Raw genomic sequence first — 25,592 nt, 5'->3', positions numbered from 1 at the left:
GGTGAAAACTTCCCAGCTGGTCAGCATGTTTAGGAGAGACTTGAGACCTGATTCCTGGTTCTTCAGCTTTCTGGTGAGTATTAGAGAGTTTAGGTTTTTTTATTCTGGATATTTCAGATTATGTTTTTCTGAATGTTACAACACATCCTCTCCACCAGGTCGGTCTGTGCAGGAGTCTCCTTGCCTTTGCAGCCCTTGCCAAGAACCAGACTTCTAAAGGTTAGTGTTTCCATCAGCACTCTGTGTTTTACAAGCAATATCCAGCACAGAGAAACAAAAGGTGTCTGATGGTGCAAACAAAGATAAAGAAACTTTTTCTGTTACCTTGTTTTGTGCCTAAAATGCTGTTTGCAAAGCTGGTATTTGCTCAGCTGCTGCTCTGTGCCCTGCTGCAACTGCAAACCAAACAGATTATTTTGTGCCTGCAAATTGCATCTGCTGGTGCAGAAGCAGGGAGGAGCTGGGAAGTGGGGATAAAGCAAGAAAAGTTGTTTTTACGTAACTGCTTTGAACAAGCTTTCCTGAGGGCCATCCCTAGGGGTAGCAAAGTGAACTTTTCCTTTGTGCTGAGCTTAGCCTGCTTTGTGTGTCCCATGGGAGTGTGCCCAGCCACAGGCATCCCTCAGTTCAGGTCCAACAGAGTCTGGGCTTACCTGTCCCACTGTGCCCACTGACCCTGGGCAGAGGAGCCCCTGCCAGCAGCTCCTCCAAGATGCACAGGGCAGTGTTTTTAACAGACCTGGAGAGGCTTTCTGCTCCCCCATGCTAGGTGTGTCTTTCTCCAGGTTTTGCTCCTGTCACGATTGAGACCCCCAGACACACGTATGAATACGTGGCCAGTGCTCTGGACTGGTGGCAGGCTGGCAGGTTCTGTGAGCAGCGCTTTGCCCAGCTGCTCTGTGAGCCCCAGGACAGTGAGCAAGGCTCCTTCAGCAAACTGCTGCAGTCCCACCACATCAGAGGTCCTGTCTGGCTGAAGGAAAGGGACAGTGTCCTGCACAAAACAAAGAGGAGACGTGAGTATAAGTGGACATGGGCTATTTAGAGATGCTTTCATTCTGGAAAATATGGCTGGAGAAGTTGTCTTTTGGGGTTTTTTTTTATTATCACTTTATTGGCCTGTGCTTCTTCCTTTCTATTAGCTGAAATTTCTCCTTCTAGGTGGCCACACTGTTCCAGTCCTGGTATTCAGAGAAAAAACAGACACAAAATTCGTGAAGGTGCTCTCTGACTTCCCAACCCTGCCTGCTGTCACAGCCTGTGCCCACCTGCAGTGGGACACCAGGACCCAGGAGATTGCCACCATCTTCTCCTACGCCGTGCCCACCTTCATGAACGAGTTCCAGCTCCGTGGCTCCGTGGATGAGGAGGGATTTGTTCGGTTTGCTCTCATAGTGCACGGGCACCACTCCCCTTACCTGCCTGTGTTCCGTGCTGATGGACTGTGGCATCACTTCTGTGTCACCTGGCAGCAGGAAAATGGCACCTGGGCCATCTATGCCGATGGGAAAAGGAGAGCATCTGCCAGTGGTCTGTGTTCTGTGGGGGCATCTGCCCCCCAGGCCATCTATGGCCAGGGCACCTTCATAATTGGGCAGGATCAGGATTCTCTGGGGGGCACCTTCAGGGCAAAGGAGTCCTTCAGTGGGAACATCACTGAATTGTACATCTGGCAGAGGGTCCTCAGCTCAGAGCAGATTGAGAAGGTTCGCTCGTGCTGGGTGCTGGAGCAAGACCTTGTGTTTGGGTGGAGCTCAAATGCCCTGGAAGTGGAGAGCACTGTTCAGGCAGTGACCACACAGCTGCTTTGCCCAGGTGAGTCTCAGTATCCTCGTGGCTGCTGTCCTGGCTCTTCAGGCACAGCCCACAGCATGCCAGGGCTTGTGGATTGCTGCAGGAAGGTGGCACCTGCTGGGGATGGCGTGTCCCTGGGAGACCCTTCTGTCTGTCTGTGTTTCCACAGGGCCTGTTGAGGAATGCAGAGTTCTGGAAGTTGGCAGCAGTGGTTTAAGTTATGCATCTTGTCTGCAGACTTTGCCTTTCATCTGTCTCTACAGCAAGGGTACAGCATCTGTTAGTTATTTCTGCATTGCTTCCACTGCACACACTCCTGGAGCTCCCAGGGGATGGTGGCCAGGGGTGGGGAGGCCCCTGCTCTGAAGGAGCAAAACTGGAGCTGGCACTTTGCTGCAGCTGCCTGCACTCTGGCAGGGGGTTTGGCTGCTCCCCAGCTGGGCACTGGTGGCACAGTTTCCATGGGTGCAGAGCTGTGAGTGCCTCCCAAGGCATTTCCAGATTTTTGGCCAGGGGAGAAGCAGAAAAGGACTGTGAAACTGTCTCTCCAGATGGGATCTTGTGCTAAAAATAAAATACAGCTGTGAAGTCTCCTTGTCCTGCCTGTCCTGCAGACTTAGCCACCATCAGAGGAGCATTGCCAGGCTTTGAGCCTGGCAGGTGTTCACCATGCTGCTGGGCCCCACAGCAGTGTTCTATCTCTGGTCTGTCCCCAGGTGCAGTGTTCTATCTCTGGTCTGTCCCCAGGTGCAGTGTTCTGGTTCTGGTTTGTTCCCACAGCAGTGTTCTGGTTCTGGTTTGTCCCCAGGTGCAGTGTTCTGGTTCTGGTTTGTTCCCACAGCAGTGTTCTGGTTCTGGTTTGTCCCCAGGTGCAGTGTTCTGGTTCTGGTCTGTCCCCAGGTGCAATGTTCTGGTTCTGGTTTATCCCCACAGCAGTGTTCTGGTTCTGGTCTGTCCCCAGGTGCAATGTTCTGGTTCTGGTTTGTCCCCAGGTGCAGTGTTCTGGTTCTGGTCTGTCCTCAGGTGCAGTGTTCTGGTTCTGGTTTGTCCCCAGGTGCAGTGTTCTGGCTCTGGTTTGTCCCCAGGTGCAGTGTTCTGGCTCTGGTTTGTCCCCACAGCAGTGTTCTGGTTCTGGTTTGTCCCCAGGTGCAGTGTTCTGGCTCTGGTTTGTCCCCACAGCAGTGTTCTGGTTCTGGTCTGTCCCCAGGTGCAGTGTTCTGGTTCTGGTCTGTCCCCATAGCAATGTTCTGGTTCTGGTTTGTCCCCAGGTGCAGTGTTCTGGCTCTGGTCTGTCCCCAGGTGCAGTGTTCTGGTTCTGGTTTGTCCCCAGGTGCAATGTTCTGGCTCTGGTTTGTCCCCAGGTGCAGTGTTCTGGCTCTGGTTTGTCCCCACAGCAGTGTTCTGGTTCTGGTCTGTCCCCAGGTGCAGTGTTCTGGTTCTGGTTTGTCCCCAGGTGCAGTGTTCTGGCTCTGGTCTGTCCCCAGGTGCAGTGTTCTGGTTCTGGTTTGTCCCCAGGTGCAGTGTTCTGGCTCTGGTTTGTCCCCAGGTGAAGTGTTCTGGTTCTGGTCTGTCCCCAGGTGCAGTGTTCTGGTTCTGGTTTGTCCCCAGGTGCAGTGTTCTATCTCTGGTCTGTCCCCAGGTGCAGTGTTCTGGTTCTGGTCTGTCCCCAGGTGCAGTGTTCTGGTTCTGGTTTGTCCCCACAGCAATGTTCTGGTTCTGGTTTGTCCCCAGGTGCAGTGTTCTGGTTCTGGTCTGTCCCCAGGTGCAGTGTTCTGGTTCTGGTTTGTCCCCACAGCAGTGTTCTGGTTCTGGTTTGTCCCCACAGCAATGTTCTGGTTCTGGTTTGTCCCCAGGTGCATACTGGCAACTGAGAAGAGCTCAGCTGGAGTCCAGTCACTCGCTCGCCAGCCGTGTGAACAGCCTTGCAGTGAGGACTGTGGTGAGTCCTGCAGCCCCAGCAGGGGCAGCTGGCACCTGGAGCAGCAGGAGCTGCTGGGGTGGACATGCTGGCACCCAGTGCTGCCTGAGGTCACTTTGCCAGCAGCTGTGCCTGGGACCTTTCCTGAGCTGCTGTTGGAGATTGTGACCAGCACAGCTGTAACTCCTTCTGTGATCAAACAAGCTGTGTTGCTTCAGATTGACTCATCTCACAGATGATGGGAGTCTGGACAGGGATCCCTACCCCCAGGATATTCCTGGCTGGCCAGACAGGTGTCCTGATGGCAGCAAGGGCACTGCCAAGGCACAGCTGACAATCAGGGAGAGTCAGGGCTCTGCTCTGAATGAAACCATATTTCCATGGCAGATTCCTGACAGTGTCTTCACAAGTGATGTGCAGGACATGAATCTCTCCATGGCCCTTGATGCTCTTGATATCTTGGCAACTGTTCTGAGAGGAGGAGAAGTGCCCGTGCTTGAGCCATCTGACCTCCTTGCAGTGCTTCAGTTACTAAAGCAAGTTTCAGATATGGAAATCCAGGAGGGAGACAAGCTGGAGATGCTGGAGCAGTTGGGCCACTATTACATGGAAGTAACAGAGTTAATTCTGGAGGAGCAGAACAGTGGGACGTGGTCATCAATCAACCAGGTAATGGTGTCACCAGTCTGACCCTGTGCCTCATCTGCTCATCCTTGGCTGCTGCACGACCACAGGCTGCTCCTGCTGCCCCTGCATGCTCACTGGAGCCTTTGTGGCCATACCTCAACATGTGAAAATGCTGCAAGCACGGGCATGGAGCCTCTTCCCCAGCTCAGATCACATTTCCTGGTGCCTCGTTTGCTGGAGGTGCAACCAAGTTCTTGTGCAAACAGTGCAGTGCTAGTGGTGCCTCCCTTGCAACCCCCCCCAAGTGCTGGACTCAGCTCTCTTCAAGTTCTCCACTTTGTCAGTCTGGGTTGGAGGTTTGCAGACTCCTGCTGTCTGCAGGGCAATGCCCTTCCCTTTCTAGTGTGTTGTGTTTTCTGTGGATGGGCTGCCAAGGAGCTGTTTGCCATCAGCCCCCTCACTGCTCAAAACACTGTCAGGCTTTGCATGAGGGATTTCCATCACCCCACCCCGTGAGGTTTTGTCCATGCTCACGTGTCCATCACTCTCTCTGTGCTTGCAGGTCATCAGGGGGCCCATGGCTGTCGTTGAGCTCTGTGACAGAATGGTGTCACTCTTGGTGCCACTGCTGACCCCAGAGAGGACAAAGATCATGATCCAGCATGGGAATATTGGTGAGTGGCACTGGAGGGTACCCCACCAAGACCCAGACCCATCACCTTGTCTGGTTCCCAGTCCAAATCTGGTTTCTCTGCTCTGGCTCACCTCTTGCCAGCCCTGCACCCTGCTCTCCATTTCCTCTGTGCAGTGTCACAGTATGAGTGCACCTCTCATGCTGTGGATTGCAAGAGGATTGTAAGAAACCTTTGGGCATGGGAGAAGCTGACCCCAGATGCCCCTGGTTTGCACAGAAAGGAACCAGTCTGCTGCTCCTGTGGGTCTTGGCTGGGATTGGAGTATCCTGGTGGAACTTTGCTGTAGCAGTAGCTGTGGAGGAAAGCTGAACACTGTTTCAGCACCTGATTTTCCCTTTGCACAGGGCTGGAGGTGAGGGAGCTGGAGCTGAGGGAGCAGGAGCTGAGTGCTGAGGCATACATGGTCCAGACCCCTGAGAAAGGCAGGCACGACCTCATTGAAGTTCCTGCAGAAGAAATGCAAAGGCTGAAATCCAGAGGTTTGTTATGACATCTGAGCCTCCCCTGGTACTGCTGCATCACCTTCCTTAGTGGCACAGGCTGCTTACCCTGCCCGTGTGAGGACTGGAGCAGTGTGGGGAGGGGATGCCCTTGGTGAAGGGGAGGTGGGTTGGGGGGAGAGATTCTGTGCAGCTCCTCTAGAGACACAGCTCGGAGCTGAGGCTGTTCTGCACCCCCAGTATCACCCCCCTGTGCTCTGTCACCTGTCCCCTGCTCTGTCCCTCCAGGTCTCCAGAGGGTCACAGTGAAGAACATGTGGTTTGGCTATGGCTCCCTGCAGCGCTGCCTGTCCAGCGCCGTGTCCCAGGACGTGGCTGCCTCTGACGGGGGACAGAAGTGAGTGAACAGAGCCCCAGGGCTTCCCTCGGCGCCACGGAAAAGCTCATTTCCAAATCTGCATTGAGCTCGTGCCTCGGTTTTGGGGTGACCTTCACCTCGACCCATCTCAGCCCTTGCACTGTGCGCTGAGATGCCCGGTGGGGTCTCCTGCGTGCCTCTGGCTCCGGGGGTCCCCAGCTCTGCTGGGGTGGCAGGGATCAGAGCCCACAGGGGCTCCCGCAGGGTCCCCTCCGGCTGGGCAGGCGAGTCTGGAGGGGGCGGCTCTGGGAGCGCTCCCGGAGCTCCGAACGCTAGGTGGGGATGGCCGCCCGCGCATCCCGCGCATCCCGAATACCCGAATATCCCACACATCCCGAATATCCCGAACATCCTACACATCCTGAATATCCCGCTCATCCCGAACATCCTACACATCCCGAATATCCCGCACATCCCGCATATCCTACACATCCCAAATATCCTACACACCCCGCGCATCCCGCATATCCCGCACATCCCGAATATCCCACACATCCCGAACATCCTACACATCCTGAATATCCCGCTCATCCCGAACATCCTACACATCCCGAATATCCCGCACATCCCGCATATCCTACACATCCCAAATATCCTACACACCCCGCGCATCCCGCATATCCCGCACATCCCGAATATCCCACACATCCCGAACATCCTACACATCCTGAATATCCCGCTCATCCCGAACATCCTACACATCCCGAATATCCCCCTCATCCCGAATATCCTACACATCCTGAATATCCCGCACATCCCGAATATCCTACACATCCCGCACATCCCGAATACCCCTTACATCCCGCGCATCCCGCACATCCTGTACATTCCACACATCCCGAATATTCCGAATATCTCGCACATCCCCACATCCCGTACATCCCCCACATCCCGAATATCCCACACATCCCGAATATCCCGCACATCCCGAATATCCCACGCATCCCGAATATTCCAAATATCCCGCTCATCCCGCACATCCCGAGCATCCCGCACCCGCTCAGTCCCTGGGCTGCGCAGCTGGAATGCTCGGGATGCTGCAGTGCCCGTCCCCAGGGCCGGGGCTGTGGTGAGGTTTCGGATTTGGGGTTTGGGGTTTTGCCAGGTGTCCCAAGCTCCGTCCTGCCCCTTTTCCAGCCCCTGGCAGCGACCCGCGTCCCTCCAGCTGTCCTGCACACTGGGACATCCCGGTTCCTGGGCGCGTCCTGAGCTTCCCGTGCCTGTGAGCCGCTCCTTTCCCCGCAGGTCCCTGCGCACCGCGGTGGGCACGGCTGTGATCTCATCCACGCTGCTCAGCGACTTCCAGGAGATCAGCACGTCCGTGCGCTACCGCCTGCAGCACCGTGTCCAGGTACCCGCGGGGCTGAGTCCCCCAGGCACCCCCTGCCAGCCCGACCCGGCACCCCAGAGCTTTGGGATGGGGGCTGTGCCCCCCAAACACCCCCTGCCAGCCCGACCCGGCACCCCACAGCTTTGGGATGGGGGCTGTGCCCCCCAAACACCCCCTGCCAGCCCGACCCGGCACCCCACAGCTTTGGGATGGGGGCTGTCCCGTGTCCAGGGCTCCTGCCCTGACTCTGTGTCCCTGGGGAGGTGTTTGTCCTGTGCTGACTGACCCTGTTCCAGCCAAGTGAGTGACCTGCACCCCTGTCCAGCCCGTGTGTGACCTCTCCTCTCCCCTCTCTGCCTGCAGGACCTGCCCAATACTCTGGTGGGGCCCATCTGTGCCTTCTGGAACTTCAGCCTCAGGTGGGTTGTTTCAGTTTAGGTCCCCAGATTTATGAACTTTTTATTTCCACTGGAAAATCAAACATCTCAATATAAATGTAGGGGTAAGAGTAGAGATCTGGAATTTTTTGCCTCCTTTGCATGCTGACATCCCCAGTCTGCTGGAGCAGAATGCTTTCCTGGGAAGGTTTCCTTTGGAGAAGTCACTCACAAGCAAGTGACCTTTAATGAGGTATATACACCTCAAATGGAAAGCCCTGGTTAATTATGATTGTTGCCTGTGACAAAGAAGAGTTAGTCCAAGATACATGCCCCAAAGACATGCAGGACTCCCAGCCTCATAAATCCTGCCTGGCACTGGGATGTGCTTTTGCTGAATGTCACTGTGGTGAGAACACTGAGGCTGTGATATATTATGGATTGGTAATTAAGTCACTCAAGTGAAAAAAACCTCCTTAGAGTCCCAGACTTGCAGCAGGCATGGATCAGGCTGGGGAGGGTGGGAAGGGCGTGAGTTTGGAAACAGCTGGTTATTGTCCAGAGGGTGCCAGCTGCTCTGATCCTGACCTTGCTGTGGTACTGGGGAGGCTCAGGGGCACTGGGCCAGAGCTCAGCCCTGGTCCCTGCCCAGGGAATTCAGGTGGGAGCACTACTGGCTGTGCTGATGTCCCAGAGCCCACGCTGGGTTTGTGGCAGGCTGAGCTGGTGGCCAGACACAGCCCAGAGCTGCTCCCAGTGCAGGGGCTGTGCAGGGAGCTCTTCCCAGAGCTGTGCAATAACTGGGTTCTGTTTGAAGCTGTGATGGCTGAACTCCACTCTTCAATGCACACATTGACACCAGATCTATTTTCACTGAGTGCCTGCTGGATGAGGCAAACCTGCTGAGACGAAGGGTGAACCAAAGAGAAGTCCACGTGAAGACCTGTTTCTGATATTCTCATCTTCCTCCTTTAAACTCTGCTTTTTCTGGGAGTACGAAATTCCCATCACACCCTGGCTTTCTGTGGAAGTGGAAGGTAATTTCTGTGTGTTTTCTCTGTTTTTGCTGCATGTTAGCCCAGATGCTGGTGGGATGTGGTCCACAGCTGGCTGCTCTGTGGTGATGTCTCTCCCAGACTCCACTGCCTGTTTTTGCAACCACACCACGAATTTTGCCATCCTGCTGCAGGTGTACGAGATGCAGGTATGTGAGGAGCTGCTGTGGGGGGGATGCTGGGACTGCCACTGGTGTGGTTAATTCAGGAGGGATTTGTGTCTCCTGTTGTTTCATGTCTGGAGCAGAGGACCACCAAGGAGGAGATCACACTTCAGACTTTGACTTTTATTGGATGTGGAGTTTCCTTCTGTGCCTTGATAGTCACCTTCATTTTGTTCTTGGTGGTTCGGTAAGAAAAGCCTGGACACTTGCAGCCTTCTCTGTATTTTCTGCTTGGAATTTACTTCAGAGCCTTTCTCAAAGTGTCCTTTGTCAGTTTGGGGGGATGCAGGTGCGTGGGGAGGGGTGGGAGCTGCCCTGTGCTCTGTGGTTTTTGGCTGGAGAGGGGCTCAGCCCTGGCTGTTTCTGTGGAGATGCTCATTGACCTGTGCACACACCTGGGTGTCTGTGGCAAGACTTTTATCAGTTGCTAACGATGTTTACTATAAAAGCTGCTCTGCTAGGATTCGTTTTTATAAAATAAATGGAGCAAGGACTATTTCTTTGATTGCCAGCCCTTCTGTGCCACTTGGCAAGCACAGAGCTCTGCCCTGTGAGCATGGCAGTGACTCCCTCCACTCCCCCTCCCTGCCTGTTCCCCAGAGCTGTGGCCAAGGGCTGAGTATCCAGAAGTGTCCCCAGCACCAAGTGCTGCACAGCAGGGCTGTCCTCTGTCCCCTGGACTGTCATCTTTGCAGTGAGTGGCACAGAGATCACAAGTTGCCAGGCAGGCTGTACAGCCCAGGGGACAGGCAGACCCTTTTGTCCTGCACTCTCCTGTCTGGCTGCAGCTCAGGGCTCCCTCTCTCCCTCTCCAGCGTCCCCAAGAGTGAACGAACAACTGTGCACAAGAACCTGATCTTTGCACTGGCTGCAGGAGAAGCTCTGCTCATGTTCAGTGAGTTGGCCAAGACCAACCAGGTGAGCTCAGGAATGGCCCATTCAGCACGTGAATGGCTCCAGCCACTGCCAGAGCAGCACAACAGGAGTATAAACCCTTCTATTCATTACCTGTGACTGGTGCTGGGGTACAATGGTCTCTGTTTGGAGATGCAGATATCCACGTTGTGCAGTTGTGGTTTCTGTTCCCTGCAGGTGCTGTGTTTCATGGTCACTGCCTTCCTGCATCTCTTCTTCATGGCAGCCTTCTCATGGATGCTGGTGGAGGGGCTTCTCCTCTGGAGCAAAGTGGTAGCAGTCAACATGAGTGAAGACAGGAGAATGAAGTTCTACTATGTGACAGGCTGGGGTATCTGCACCTTCTCTGCCTTGGGTCCTCAGGAAAATATTCTTTTCCTTTTCTAGGGAAAGTTTTAAAACAAGAGATGCACAATTGTTTGATTTAATTTAATATGAGAACTGGGTGCCAGTGCCCTGCAGAGGCTCTCTTGAATTATTTATCAAGTTGCTAGTCTTAGAGTATAAGTTAAGCAGAATTTCTGTTATATTTCTAAATCCAGGAGTTCAGTAAAAAAAAAATGAAGGAGGAGAAGATTTATGACAAGTTCTTGTTCTTGGAGACCATCACTGTTGTCTGATAGTAATTAAATATGCATGTGCTCCCCACCAAGCACCTTTTATTCTGAGGGAGCCCTTTAGGGACACAGAATTATTTGAATAAGCTGAGTTTTGTGTCCAAGAGAAGCCTCTTTAGGGATGTGCTGCTCAAAGAGCACACACCTAGTTGGACACTGGGCAACCACTTCAAGTATTTTGGATTGGTTTATGTCTTTGATTGTCCATTTTGTTAAAAAAGCAATCTGGGGAATAAATTGCCTTGGTCAGGACTCAGGACTTGGAATGCTTTATACCTCAGAGAAAGATGCTGACAGATTGTAAATCTGGCTGTGTTGAGGCAGGACAGGTTTCAGCTGCAGAGAATTGATGTTGCTCGTGGGGTTTTGGAGGCTCATGCTGAAGTCTGTCTGCTCAGGGGGGTTTTGAAGCAATTGTCTGGTGCACAGTGCCCTGCATGGGGCATCTCTGCTTTTCCCAGGGTTTAACCTGTAGGTTTTTCTGCAGGGCTTCCAATCCTCATCGTGGGGGTGACCCTTGCAACTTCCTTTAACAAGTATGTGGCAGCCAACCACTGCTGGCTGAACGTGCAGACCAATGTCATCTGGGCCTTCGTGGGGCCTGTGCTCTTCATCCTGGCTGTAAGTGCCAAGCCCTGCTGGGAGAGGGGGAGTCCTTTGGCTCTGGTCCTAGAAAATCACTGCAGGGTCAGGGGTGCAGCTCATTGTGCCTGCTGCTTTCATAGGGAAAATGTTGTTTCATTTTGTATACTTCTATAACATAAATAAGTCTCTTTAATCAAAAAGCTTTTTGTTAGGAAAAATGCTTTAAGGAAATTTTGCTGACAGTTCTTGGTTGGCTGCTCAATTAGGAATGTGATGTGTGACGTTGCCTTAGCTGGAGGTCTGATTTAATACAGGAACATCTGCATCCTTGAAATCTCATTATACAAAACACAGCAGCAGAAAAAGGCCCAATGTTTGTGGGGTCCAGAACAGACCTTTAACAGGGAAGGCATTCTGTAGGAGAAGTTTTGGGATAAGTTTCTTAGATTTCATATTGTGGATATCTCTGTGAAGCCTTTTGATGGAATTGCTTTCTTGGTGGTGCTGTTTGTCCCCAAGTTGTGCCAGCAGCAGGGAGGTGTCCCCTGAGGCTGGGTGCAGGGGCAGTGGTGCAGCAGCTCTGCCCTGGCAGGTGAACAGCCTGGTGCTGCTCCGGGTGCTGACGGTGACCGTGGCCAGCGCCCGCAGGAGGCTGAAGATGCTGACCCCCAACAGCAGCCTGGAGAGCCAGATTGGAACACACATCTGGTGAGCAGGGAGGGCCTGGCTCTGCCAGATGTGGCTGCTATGGGTGTGAAACACGTCAGGCAGTGCTAGATCCATGGAAGGAATCCTTTCCAGGGAAGCTGGTACTGGCACAGCCTGCCCAGAGAAGCTTGGCCAAGTGGAAGGCAGAGAGCTGTGAGAGGCAGAGCAGAAGGGGCAGAAGGGATTCTCTCCCCCAGGGTAACTGAGGAACCAGTGCTGGTCTCCTGTGCACTCACACTCCTAATCTCAGCCCTTTGGGACAGAACACCCTTGGCAGGGCCTGCAGAAATCCAAGCTTGGGGCTTGTGGGTTGAAAGTAAGGCTGGTGGGGGCTACACACACAGGGGAAGAGGCAATGGGGACTTCTGTAATCAGTCAATACTGAGAGACCTCTAAAATACTGCTGCCTGAGTCATTACTTTATCATGCTCTGTGAATTTTTATTGTTGTTAGCTGGCGCCGGATACCCCTGCTAGACACGCATTGTTCCCCTGTAGCATAAATAAATTTCCCCAAATTTACAGAAGCACAAAGATAGGGCATTGCTGGAGGGCAGGGTGACATCCATGTGCAAATAAAACAAATGGAGAAATTCTCCTTGTAGCAGAAATTGGGGGGAAATAGCTGTTTTCTCATGGCTGGTGACGTCAAAGAGCTCCTTTCTTGCTAACTTGCAGTGATAAATGAAGAACAGGGCTGGCACACTGGGGTCTGGGAGGTGAAATATTTGGTTTTTCCTGTCTTAACTTATTTTGTTTGCAGAGGAATTTGTTCCACAGCTACTGTCTTGGTAGTGTTTCATCTCTAAATATGCCCAGTAACCCTGAGCTCTTCCTCCCGCCAGGGCCGCGGCCAAACCCGTGCTGGTGCTGCTGCCTGTGCTGGGGCTCACCTGGCTCTGTGGGGTCCTTGTGCACCTCAGCATCGTCTGGGCCTATGTCTTCATTGTGCTGAACTCCCTGCAGGTGAGTCCTGCACCCCTGGGTGCCCAGGCCAGCACCTGCAGTGCTCTCCACCTGTCCCTGCAGCCAGGGATGCTTCAGCTCTGCAGCCAGCACAGCTTTCCCAAGCCACTGGGCTGTTTTGTCTGAGAAAACTCATTTAATCCCTCCAAGATACAAAATACAACTCTGTACACCTTGTACACCCAATGACCTCAGCCCCACTCTCTGGCTGTGTCCTACTGGTTTCCAGTTCAAATCTTGTTTCTTGTGTTAGTTTTTCTAACACCAGTGTGGTTTCAAATTGGCAGTTACAAACTCATTAGAGGTTTTTATTTGCTCATATAGTGGGTCATTAAGATGGTACCTGAGCAGTCAAATGGGGCAGACAACCCTCCTGCTGTTTGCATCTGGGAAATGATCCTGTTTCCTGCAGGACAGGGCAGGGCAGGGTGCCACTGTCCCTGTCAGAGCAGGGCTGTTGGTGGGCAGGGTGACAAAGGTCACATCCAGCCACAGTGTGCTCGACTCCTGCTTGGGGGTGTGTTCCAGGATGGGTGTTTTCCATCCAGCTCCTGCGCAGGCATTCTGAGAGGCTGTGACCTCTGTGAACAGTACAGGCAGAGCCACCTTCCTCTTGTCTGGGGTTCAGCTTGACTTGCTTGGGACACCTGGAATTCTGGGGGCTGTTTCTAGCTCTGACTTGCAAGACCTTGTGTAGATCATATAATCTCCTTCAGATTCTTCATTCCTCTTCATCATCTGGCTGTATTTCTCAGGCTTTTTCTGGTATTTTGTCTTGGTATCTTTCAGGGCCATGGGCATAACAGCTGTTATTGCAGTCATGTTAATAAGTAAGTGCTAATAGGAGGGCAGAAAGTGACACCATTACCTGGTACATAAAGCAACACTTAATATTTGCTTCTGAATTTATTGTTTTCATCCAAAGAATTTAAAGCTTTAACCAGCCTGTGTGTGGTTAAGAGAGCAAAGCAAATTGTGTGAGTCCCAGCAGGCAGGAGTGCTCAGTTCTGCCCAAGCTGGGGCTGTTCCCAGCCCCTCAGGATATCTGCAGCTCAGGGACACAGTGACAAACACTCCTGGAACATGTGCTTGCCACCTGCCATTCAAAGCATCAACAGAGCCTTGCAAACCTTGAGAGGAGGCAGCTGTAGATGGAGCTAGAGAAGCACTGAACACCCTGAACATCCGTGAACACCCTGAACACCCTGAACACCTCTGAACATCCCTGAACACCCTGAACACCCTGAACAGCCCTGAACATCCCTGAACATCCCTGAACACCCTGAACACCCTGAACACCCCTGAACATCCCTGAACACCCTGAACACCCTGAACATCCATGAACACCCTGAACACCCTGAACATCCGTGAACACCCTGAACACCCTGAACACCCCTGAACATCCCTGAACACCCTGAACACCCTGAACACCCCTGAACATCCCTGAACATCCCTGAACACCCTGAACACCCTGAACACCCTGAACATCCCTGAACACCCTGAACACCCTGAACACCCTGAACACCCCTGAACATCCCTGAACATCCCTGAACACCCTGAACACCCTGAACACCCTGAACACCCTGAACACCCTGAACATCCCTGAACACCCTGAACACCCCTGAACATCCCTGAACATCCCTGAACACCCTGAACACCCTGAACATCCCTGAACACCCTGAACACCCTGAACACCCCTGAACATCCCTGAACATCCCTGAACACCCTGAACACCCTGAACATCCCTGAACATCCCTGAACACCCTGAACACCCTGAACACCCTGAACACCCCTGAACACCCTGAACACCCTGAACACCCCTGAACACCCTGAACATCCCTGAACACCCTGAACACCCCTGAACACCCCTGAACACCCTGAACACCCCTGAACATCCCTGAACACCCTGAGCACCCTGAACACCCCTGAACACCCTGAACACCCTGAACAGCCCTAAACACCCTGAACATCCCTGAACATCCCTGAACATCCCTGAACACCCTGAACACCCTGAACAGCCCTGAACATCCCTGAACATCCCTGAACACCCTGAACACCCCTGAACATCCCTGAACACCCTGAACACCCTGAACATCCCTGAGCACCCTGAACACCCTGAACACCCCTGAACATCCCTGAACACCCTGAACACCCTGAACATCCCTGAACACCCTGAACACCCTGAACACCCTGAACACCCCTGAACATCCGTGAACACCCTGAACACCCTGAACATCCCTGAACACCCTGAACAGCCCTGAACATCCCTGAACATCCCTGAACACCCTGAACACCCTAAACATCCCTGAACACCCTGAACACCCTGAACAGTCCCAGCACACCCAGCCCCTGAACACCCAGCACAGTCCCATGGAGCTCTCAGCAGGCAGGGGGGAGCAGGGGGACACTGAGGGCACAGCTCTGCAAGCGTGAGCCCAGGAATTGTCACCATGTGCACAAGATGGGGGGATGCTCAGGGATGTTCTGCCTGCCCAGGGATGTTCTGGATCCCCAGGGATGTTCTGGATTCCCAGGGATGTTCTGGATCTCCAGGGATGTTCTGCATCCCCAGGGGTGTTCTGGATCTCCAGGGATGTTCTGGATCCCCAGGGATGTTCTGGATTCCCAGGGATGTTCTGGATCTCCAGGGATGTTCTGGATCTCCAGGGATGTTCTGCATCCCCAGGGATGTTCTGGGTCCCCAGGGAGGTGCTGCCTTGGCTGGCACTGCTCCAGCAGCCGGGTGCTGCTCAGGCACATCCCTCAGGGCTCTGAGGGGAGGCTCCAAGGCCACACAAGGGCTGTCTCTCCACATCTCTGCTCTTAAGGATGTCGGGAAGGTGGCAGGAGGCCTGTCTTGATGGTAATTACACAGCATCAGTTCTCCCTGTGTCCTCATGCCATGCTGGGGTTGTTGAGCCCTGCAGACCCAGAGCTGTGTGGTCAGACGTGGCTGTGCTGGACTCATTTGCTCTGCCCCTTCATTACCAAGTTCAGGACAATCTGCAGATTGCCCCAGAGGAGAAATAAATGCTGGTGAGAAGCTGCAGAGCTGAGAGAAAGCCACCCTGCCAGCCCCTTTGCAGGCTGTCCTGTGGATCCCTTGGAATTCCCTTTGAGGCCGGAGGGTTTCTTCCCGTGTGGGTCCCGTGCAGTTGTTCTGCTGCTGGGGCTGGTTTTGTTTGCTGCTCTCAGTTTGCCTGCAGAACCCAAGCCTGCCTTCAATCTGCTCCGTGTGCTGTCCCCAGACATGCAGGCAGGGCAGGGGGTGAGGCACAGCCTGTGGGGCTGTGGGGCAGCAGCAGGGCTGGAGCTGCTCCCCCAGAGCCGCATGGCCCCGCTGCAGCTGGGCCTCCTCTCCGTCCCACCTCCCCCTCCCCAGCACAGCCAGAGTGATTCTTTCAAGGAAGACCTGCCTTGGAAGCCCGGCCAGAAATCTGGTCTGGGGGAGTGAGCAGCACTGCTGGCTGAAGGACAGGTCAGGGCTGGGTGCCAGGGGCTGCTGCCACTGCCTGCCAAGAGCGCACAGAGCAGAGCAGGGCCCGTTCAGGACAAGATGGATTGCATCTCTGGCTGCAGCTGATTTATCTCGCTGCGATAACAAAACACCCACAGATAGAGCATAAATCTGCTGGGCCAGATAGGGCTGCTTAAGGCCAAACTGGTCGGTCTGGAGCTGTAATTAGCCCCAGGCTGTGGCCCCCGGGCGGTGCTCATCCCTCACACAGCTGTGCCCACTCTGCTGGCCCAGGTGCCACTGTCACTATGTGTGTGAGCACTGTCACTGTGTGTGTGAGGGCACTGTCACTGTGTGTGTGTGCACTGTCACTGTGTGTGAGCACTGTCACTGTGTGTGTGAGCACTGTCACTGTGTGTGCACTGTCACTGTGTGTGCACTGTCACTGTGTGTGTGTGCACTGTCACTGTGTGTGAGCACTGTCACTGTGTGTGCACTGTCACTGTGTGTGCACTGTCACTGTGTGTGTGTGCACTGTCACTGTGTGTGCACTGTCACTGTGTGTGTGAGGGCACTGTCACTGTGTGTGCACTGTCACTGTGTGTGCACTGTCACTGTGTGAGCACTGTCACTGTGTGTGTGAGCACTGTCACTGTGTGTGCACTGTCACTGTGTGTGCACTGTCACTGTGTGTGAGCACTGTCACAGTGTGAGCACTGTCACTGTGTGTGAGCACTGTCACTGTGTGTGTGCACTGTCACTGTGTGTGCACTGTCACTGTGTGTGTGCACTGTCACTGTGTGTGAGCACTGTCACAGTGTGAGCACTGTCACTGTGTGTGAGCACTGTCACTGTGTGTGCACTGTCACTGTGTGTGTGTGCACTGTCACTGTGTGTGCACTGTCACTGTGTGTGTGCACTGTCACTGTGTGTGAGCACTGTCACAGTGTGAGCACTGTCACTGTGTGTGAGCACTGTCACTGTGTGTGTGCACTGTCACTGTGTGTGCACTGTCACTGTGTGTGCACTGTCACAGTGTGAGCACTGTCACTGTGTGTGCACTGTCACTGTGTGTGCACTGTCACTGTGTGTACACTGTCACTGTGTGTGTGTGCACTGTCACTGTGTGTGAGCACTGTCACTGTGTGAGCACTGTCACTGTGTGTGCACTGTCACAGTGTGTGCACTGTCACTGTGTGTGCACTGTCACTGTGTGTGTGCACTGTCACTGTGTGTGCACTGTCACTGTGTGTGTGAGGGCACTGTCACTGTGTGTGCACTGTCACTGTGTGTGTGCACTGTCACTGTGTGTGCACTGTCACTGTGTGAGCACTGTCACTGTGTGAGCACTGTCACTGTGTGTGTGAGCACTGTCACTGTGTGTGCACTGTCACTGTGTGTGTGCACTGTCACAGTGTGAGCACTGTCACTGTGTGTGAGCACTGTCACTGTGTGTGTGCACTGTCACTGTGTGAGGGCACTGTCAATGTGTGTGTGCACTGTCACTGTGTGTGTGCACTGTCACTGTGTGTGCACTGTCACTGTGTGTGAGGGCACTGTCACTGTGTGTGTGCACTGTCACTGTGTGAGGGCACTGTCAATGTGTGTGAGGGCACTGTCACAGTGTGAGCACTGTCACTGTGTGAGCACTGTCACTGTGTGTGCACTGTCACTGTGTGTGCACTGTCACAGTGTGAGCACTGTCACTGTGTGTGTGCACTGTCACTGTGTGTGCACTGTCACTGTGTGTGCACTGTCACTGTGTGTGTGAGCACTGTCACTGTGTGTGTGCACTGTCACTGTGTGTGCACTGTCACAGTGTGAGCACTGTCACTGTGTGTGAGCACTGTCACTGTGTGTGCACTGTCACTGTGTGTGCACTGTCACAGTGTGTGCACTGTCACTGTGTGTGTGCACTGTCACTGTGTGTGCACTGTCACTGTGTGTGCACTGTCACTGTGTGTGTGCACTGTCAATGTGTGTGAGCACTGTCACTGTGTGTGAGGGCACTGTCACTGTGTGTGTGCACTGTCACTGTGTGTGCACTGTCACTGTGTGTGCAATGTCACTGTGTGAAGGCACAGGCTCTGCACAGCCTGCTCCCTGCCTGCCTGGCTCTGCTGTGCCACCATCTGTGCCAGTCTCACCTGTCCCACAGCTCCCTGAGCCCGTTTGCTCCATGGAGCACCAACCAGCCTGACCCTGCTCTGCTCTCCCCCTTGCAGGGCCTGTACATATTCCTGGTGTATGCCATCTACAACAGCGAGGTAAGAGATGGGCTGGCTGGGCTCAGGCACTCCTGACAGCAGCTTGGGCTGGCATCTGGGCAGAGCTGGGTTCTGCCAGCACAGCCCCACGGTGCTGCTGGAGCCCTGGCTGCTTTTTCTCCATGACTTGCTGGAGCTGCTGTGGCCCTCTCTCGTGTCCCTGCTCTGCTCCAGGTGAGGAATGCCATCCAGAGGATGAAGGACAAGAAGAAAGCCCTCTCATTCACAGTAAGTTGGACAGAATCCCTGCTGCCCTTTCATCCACCACCCACCAGAGGAGGGTCCCAGCTGTGCTGTGGGTCTGCTTGGAGGAGATGATGATGGAGAGAAATCTTATTTTTTACTTTTGTCTCCCTTCTTTGCAATCCTGTGGAACAACACAGACCCAAAGATAGCTTACCCCTACTAGGCAGCAGCCTGCTGTGCCAGGGTGGGGTGGGAGCCAAAGCAATGTGGTGAAATCAATCTTTGAAGTTGGATCTGGACACAGCAAAGACTCACTGCAATTTTCACTGTCTCTTGCCTGTGGTTACAGAACTGCTCTCATCCCATCAACTACTTATCCAGTCCAAGGAACACGACCTCCTGGGAAGGGAAGCTGAGTCCTGCAGCTGGGAGTGCCCTGCCAAGCCCTGTGCAGAGAGAGCCTCCAGTGAAGAGCATCACCAGCAAAGGCAAGAGGATGGTTGTCACTGTTAGCCCAGGCTGGGAGGTGACACAGTAAAATGTTATTCCCAAGACCTGAATTCTAGTGCAGCTGGCACTGCATTGATTCCTTTGCACCCTGTGTGAGCACAGGGTGGTGCTGCTGCTGCAGGGGAGGCAGAGTCCTCGTGGGTCTCAGAGGGGTCAGTCCATGGTTGTAGTGTGGGCAAGGGGGTCTCTTCAGTGTGTTGGGCAGCACTGCATTCTCCTGAGCCAAAATCCATGTTAGAGTCTTAAAACTAATTTTCTGGAGGAAAATTAGTGAGAGTAGAAAACAGGGATTTTGTCTTTGGGGAAAAAATGTTTTGCATTCTCCAACCACTCTGTGAGTGCAGTGATGCAGAAAAGCTGTTTGGTCCCTTTGCTTCAGTGGGGAACACAGAGCACCAGGTTCTTGGGAAAGCATCAGTATTTCTGTTCTCTGGTCTGTGTACTCATTGTGCTGCTTCACCTTTAGGAAATTTTGGAGCCAAAATTCCCATGGGAATATCATCAATTATGTCACCTGAGAGACCGGTATGTAACATCTGTTATTCTTCCACCTTCCCCCAGCCAGAGCACAGCACTTCTGCAGGGACACCACCTGAGCCTGGGCAGGGGGGACAGCAGGGCAGGGCACCTCTCCAAGGACAGGAGAGGATGGTCCCAGCCCCAGAACAGGCAAAGGCTCACCCTGAGCCCGTGGGGAGCAGCCCCTGCCATGCCAGGTCTACAGGAGCACGAGGTGCCACTGAATCAGAGCCATAAAACCCTAGTCTGGGGTTCGAATGGATCAAGCAGGAGACTTTCCCAGGGAGAGGAAATTGCATCAGGCAGTGGGGCAGGTGCCATGGGCAAGTCTCCTCTCTCCAGGGGGGCTATGCTGCCTGCATCAGGATGGAGAGCTCAGCAAGGCACGGCCTGAAGCAGGGAGCAATTTAAATTTGACTACTCTGCTCCCACTTCCATCTCCTGCTATTGAAATGATCATCAGTCCTTGTGCACTTGACATACAAGAGCTGTAATTTCTTCAGAATAAAATCCAGCACTACTTTCATGAGTCTCTCAGTGAAGGATCTCTCTTTCCCTCTCTAATATTTATCCTTTGAAAACCTATGTCACATAGACAGCTCTTATTTATCCAATAGATAATACTTCTATAGCTGGCATATCATTCTGAAGCCACTCAGTAAAATCCATATTTCCCCCTCTCATGATTTATATTGTGGTTAATGCTGAACAGCAGCAGGACTCACTCTCAGGTGAGGCTTTTCTCAGCCAGCCAGGTGCTGGCTGTGTGAACCAGGGTCAGAGCTAAGCTCCTGGCACCAGATACCAGACGTGGGCACAGGGCTCAGCCCAAGGACCCGAGTTCCCTGAGCAGGGGCATTAGCAGGCAGCAGATCCCCTGAATGCCAAGGCCATGGCATTTCTGAGCAGGCAAAGACAGAAAGTGCTTCCCTCTGAGGGTCACCCAGGGCTTTGCTGCATCTCTGCTGCACAAACACTGCATTGTCAATGTGTGTGCTGCCTTCATGGCTGAGGATGCTGCAGGGCTGAGGTGCTGCCAGTGCCACAGTCAGTGCCACAGTCAGTGCCACAGTGCCACAGTCAGTGCCACAGTCAGTGCCACAGTCAGTGCCACAATCAGTGCCACAGTCGGTGTCACAGTCAGTGTCACAGTCAGTGCCACAGTCAGTGCCACAGTGCCACAGTCAGTGTCACAGTCAGTGCCACAGCCAGTGCCACACTGGGTGCCACAGTCAGTGTCACAGTCAGTGTCACAGTCAGTGTTCCCCAGGGCAGGTGCAGGGCCCGTGGGCTGGCAGAGCTGGTTGGCACCGTGGGCACTATGAGCACACTGTGCCCTGCCTGCTGTGCCCCATGCTGCTGGCAGTGCCCTGTGCTGCTGGCAGTGCCCTGTGCTGCTGGCAGTGTCACATGCTGCAGTGCCCCATGCTGCAGTGCCCATGCTGCTGGCAGTGCCCCATGCTGCAGTGCCCATCCTGCTGGCAGTGTCACATGCTGCAGTGCCCCATGCTGCAGTGCCCATGCTGCTGGCAGTGCCCCATGCTGCAGTGCCCATCCTGCTGGCAGTGTCACATGCTGCAGTGCCCCATGCTGCAGTGCCCATCCTGCTGGCAGTGTCACATGCTGCAGTGCCCCATGCTGCAGTGCCCATGCTGCTGGCAGTGCCCCATGCTGCAGTGCCCATCCTGCTGGCAGTGTCACATGCTGCAGTGCCCCATGCTGCAGTGCCCATGCTGCTGGCAGTGCCCCATGCTGCAGTGCCCCATGCTGCAGTGCCCTGTTCCACCAGCCAGGGCTGTCCCTGCTCCCCTGAGTCACGGCGCTCGCTGCAGGAGGAGCCGACTCCGAATGTCACTGGCAGCTGCACAATGGTTGGGATGAGGAGAAGATGCTACTCAAAGACATTTGAAAACACTTAAAATGACAAAACACCAAGCGAATGAAGATACAAACACAGACAAGATGTTCTTCGTGTTTCAGCTTTTTGAAATGTTGTTTGGTGATCTTTGTTGTTGTTGGACTGGGAGTGGGAATTTCACATCTCCCAGAGCATTAACCATCCCTTGAGCACAGAGTGCAGGCTGTGTGGGCTCTTCACACCCAGCACAGGGGTGCTCTCATCCTTTCCTGGGTTTTCCTGTGGTCTCCAGCCTGGTGGTCCCCATGGGGCTGGCAGGGTCCCCAGAGTTTGGAGCAGGGTGTCACCTCCCCAGCACTGAGGTGCAGCTGTGACTCTGCCCAATGAAGGCTCTGGCTCACAGCCTGTGCAGCAGCTCAGTGCTGGGACAGTGGCTGGGTGGGTTTGGGGAGCCCTGCCTGCCCCAGGCAGTGTTTTGGGGGCCACCAGCAGCAGAGCCACCAGCCCCATGCCCTCTGCTCACACATGTTCTCCCCTCTTTCAGGCCGTAGAGCTGACAGCATTCAAGTGCTCAGGTAAGATTTGCCTACATCATGTTCTGTAGTTTTTGCTGCTGATGATGTTGGTCCTGTGGTTGTGTGCTGGAGGGCAGCTGCTTCCTCCTGAGGCTCCAGGAACTGTGTTATTTCCAAGCTGCCCTGATGGGCCCTGTCCTGGACAGGCTCTGGGAAATCTGTGTCCCCTGAACAGAGAGTGGAGGTTCTGGAGTCCCAGCAGTGGCACTGCCTCTCTGGCAGCACCTTGGCTCAGCCAAAGGCCTGTCTCTGGTTTCTCCCCGTGTCTCTGCACCTTTCTTGGTGCCCATCCTTGTCTGTTGTGCCAGCAGAGCTGGGGGTCACAGGCAGGGGCAGAGGGGCCATGCAAGCTGCTGGTGCTGAGCCCTCTGCCTGCCCCCAGCCCACTGCTCTGTGGCACCCCTTGCTGCTGGGCTGCTTCCAGGGGGCAGAAGCTCCTCCTGCCTGGGCAGTTTTAAACCAGCAGCTGTGGCAGAAACACTGGGAGGTGCTGGGAGTGTCATGATCCCAGAGAAGGGAAGCTGGGGAAGGTGGACTATAGAGACAGGGATGGATTTATGAGCTTAAAAGCAGCCATTTAGCTTCTTCTGTTTCAGGTTGTAGAAAGGCCAATGTCACCATGGAGGTGGGTAGAATTAAAATCAGAAATCCCTCCTAAGCCCCAGGCCTCTGCTGGATGGCAGCTCCCTGCTACCTCCTCAGCTCCCCAGCCTGGCTTTGGGCAAGTCCCCAGCTCCTCAGAATACAAATGGAGCATATTTCATGTTATTTTCTTTAACAAGCACTGTTGGGTACTCCCAGTGCAGCTTCTGGATGGGGACCCTCAGGTGGACAGTGAGGGCACACCAGGGGTGGAGTGATCACATTTTTTTCTGCATTGTGACAGTTTCTTTTGTCAAGGCAAGTAGTGCATTAGCAGGTTTCTGTTTTGCTCCACATGAAGTGTCTAAGCAGGGCATGCTCAGGCTGTTTTCGAGACAGTGCCACCCAGAAGCAGTGCAGCTTTCCTCTCCACACTGGACACATGAGAAAGACAGAGATGGTGGCACCCAGGAGTAGCTGTGCAGCATTTCAGGTATAGGAGTGGGGTCTCAGAGGCAGCAAGACCTGCACCCACCACAGGCATTTGTGCTCTGCCCACCCACCCTCACCTTCTGCATATTTATAACCCACGTGTGTTATTAAACTCCAGCTGTGCAAAGAAGTGGGTTGCTTAGTTTGGTTTTATTTTCTCAGGTGAGCCCTCAGTGTGTTTTTGAAAGCCCAGGTCTGCCCAGAGGGTGATGGAACACCAGGCTGGGCTCGGTGCCGTGGGAGTGGCCAGGGGTGGAAGGAGTGCTGTGCATGGAGAGCCCCCAGGCTGCCCCCAGGGCTGGGCAGTCCTTGAGCTGGGGTGGATGAGAAGATCTTGAGCCAGAAGAGCTCTCCTCTCACACTTGTGCTGTGCTGGTGCCGCCCTGCTGCTGCTCCAGGCTCAGCCACAAGTGCTGCAGCCACTAAAGCAGACAATGAAAGGCTGCAGTGCCCAGCTGCTGGGGACCCCAGGGCAGCTCAGCCTCACACAGGCGTGTGCCTTCACCTTCTGCTCACAGCACAGCACTGCAGAGCTCCTGGCTGCCAGGATGGGGACAGGTCATTCCAGCACACACTGCTCTCTCTTCTATATGTTGTGTCCCAAATAGTTTAATGAAAAGAGACAAGTTTAGCCCCAGATATCGTTATCTGAAAGCTGCCAGCCAGCTGATGAAAATGGCACAGAGCTGGAGAAGCCCACCTGGCTGTCCCAGGGAAGCTGTGCTGGATCTGGGCTGGGGTCCAGCACTGCTCTGCTCCAGGGCCTCAGCCACTCTCCTGTCAGAGCTCTGGGTGTTGCACTGGCTGCAGGTGCAAGGGACACACAGTGGGTCTGTGGGGAGGTGGGATGGGTGAGATAAGGGTGGATAAAATCCAGGTGAATGCCAGGCCAGGACCAGAGCAAGGGGGAGTTTTGCAGCGTGGCTGTGGCAGGAGCCAGGCATGGCCTCCCCCCAGCAGGGGCTCAGTCCATGGAGCAGCTCCACAGTAATGAGCTGCAGCCCAGCTGCAGGAGCTGCTCTGTGCAGAGAGCCCTGCCTGCCTTCATTACACACTTTTTGTCAGCAGGGCATGGCTGGGGCCGTTCACATATTTGCACAAACAATAAGTCCCATCTTCCTTGTCTTGGCAAACAAGGGCTCCAAGAGGCCTCCACATCCTCCATCTCCTCAAGTGATGGCTGCTTTGTTTCCCCACGATAATTTCATTATTCTGTTTGAATACATTTATATGTTGCTAAGCCACACATAGCAACATGGATCTTGTCTGCACAGCCCAGCCTTCCTCTGATCGATACTGGGTAATTCTGCAACTCTCACCATATTGTGTTACATAAGCTTGCTTTGAAATAATAAGGAACTTAGGAGTGTTTGGGATTCAAAGCCTGAAAAGCAGCAGGGTGTCATGGGGGGAAATGCAGACCCTGTCCATGCCAACCCTGCTGGGTCACCACTGGTGCCATGGCCCTTCCTGAGGAGATGCAGCCCCTGGGGCACAGGTGCTCCCTGCCATGGCAGAGTTGGTGTTTTCCTTAAATTCCATTTAAAGCTCATTGTTCTGTGCTCCCAGCACTGGGTGCTGTACTCTGGCCAGGGAAGAAGAGGTTTCCCTACAGCCATGGCCCTATGCATGGGGGCTGCTCTGGCTCCCTGTCACAAGGATGGTGTTTCAGACCCCAAAGGTGCAGAGGGGTCTCTGGGGTGGCAGAGCTCTACCTGACAGGCAGGGCTGACCTGCACCCACAGCTCAGTCCTGGGCAGATTTGTGCTGTGGGGATCCCACCAGTTCTCCCACTGCCCTGGGAGGGACCCCTGCCCTCCCCCACTGCCAGCAGAGCTGTCACCTTCTCTCTTTTGCTTTAGGTTTCTGAGAAGTGTCTGGGTGATGGGCCTGCAATGCAGAGGGTCCTTCAGCAGGAAGGATGGCAGGTCAGAGGAGCTGGCTTCCCCTGGAGAGTCTCCAGCCTGGGCAGAGCTGTCACCCTGCTCTCCTTCCCAGCACCTCATGCTGCCAAACCATGGCAGGGGCTCTGGGGGGTCTCAGGGAGCTTTACCTGCTGCTGCTTTGCCCTGCTCCTCTCCCAGGTGGGCACTCCAGGCAGGTGCTGGTGTTCTGGGGTCCCCACGGCTCCTGCTGCCCTGGGGCAGTGCTGCCACCTCTGTCCCCATCCTGCTGGCAGCACTGGCAGTGCCTGGCTGTGTGCTCCCACTGGTGCTGCTGGGGGAGCTGGGGCAGTGGGGTGGGAACAAGCCCAGCTCTGCCCTGCCGTGCCCAGGCAGTGCCCACACTCCTGTGCTGGTGAGGATGGAGGCAGTCCTGTGCTGGGGCAGGGCTGGGGATGGGTGTACAAAGCACATGCACTAGGGAAGCCAGCAGCTGGCTTCAAGCCTTTTCTAAACCAGCTGACATCAATAACATCTTCTGCTGCTTAGGACAAAATCCTCTCCCTGCTCCTGCTTGGGCTCCCGCCCAGCTGGGCTGGCCCCTCGCCAGCTGGGCACTGCTTCCCTCCCCTCTCCTCCTAGTACCCCTGTAGTG

At 54.2% G+C, this 25,592-nt stretch overlaps 1 protein-coding gene across 1 annotated transcript; it reads left to right on the top strand.

Annotated features, from left to right (window-relative positions):
- ADGRD2 (adhesion G protein-coupled receptor D2) lies at positions 1 to 25,590 on the top strand (the record flags this gene model as incomplete). Its single annotated transcript, XM_079324293.1, is given in 26 exon segments — positions 1 to 73; positions 159 to 219; positions 786 to 1,016; positions 1,162 to 1,815; positions 1,964 to 2,062; positions 3,648 to 3,733; positions 4,100 to 4,381; positions 4,902 to 5,013; positions 5,379 to 5,513; positions 5,763 to 5,871; positions 7,138 to 7,243; positions 7,586 to 7,641; positions 8,677 to 8,803; positions 8,902 to 9,005; positions 9,634 to 9,736; positions 9,911 to 10,064; positions 10,838 to 10,971; positions 11,528 to 11,643; positions 12,488 to 12,608; positions 18,291 to 18,332; positions 18,507 to 18,560; positions 18,868 to 19,006; positions 19,495 to 19,553; positions 24,917 to 24,934; positions 24,936 to 25,074; positions 25,580 to 25,590. Coding segments are annotated over 26 exon segments (3,300 nt in total). The 5' UTR covers positions 1 to 25.
- Positions 25,591 to 25,592: the final 2 nt, after the last annotated feature.

Source organism: Erithacus rubecula (assembly GCF_903797595.1).
Source record: "Erithacus rubecula genome assembly, chromosome: 21".
Taxonomy (NCBI): Eukaryota; Metazoa; Chordata; class Aves; order Passeriformes; family Muscicapidae; genus Erithacus; species Erithacus rubecula.
The sequence above is the reverse complement of the archived record's forward strand: the minus strand, read 5'-3'. Positions and strand labels throughout refer to the sequence as shown.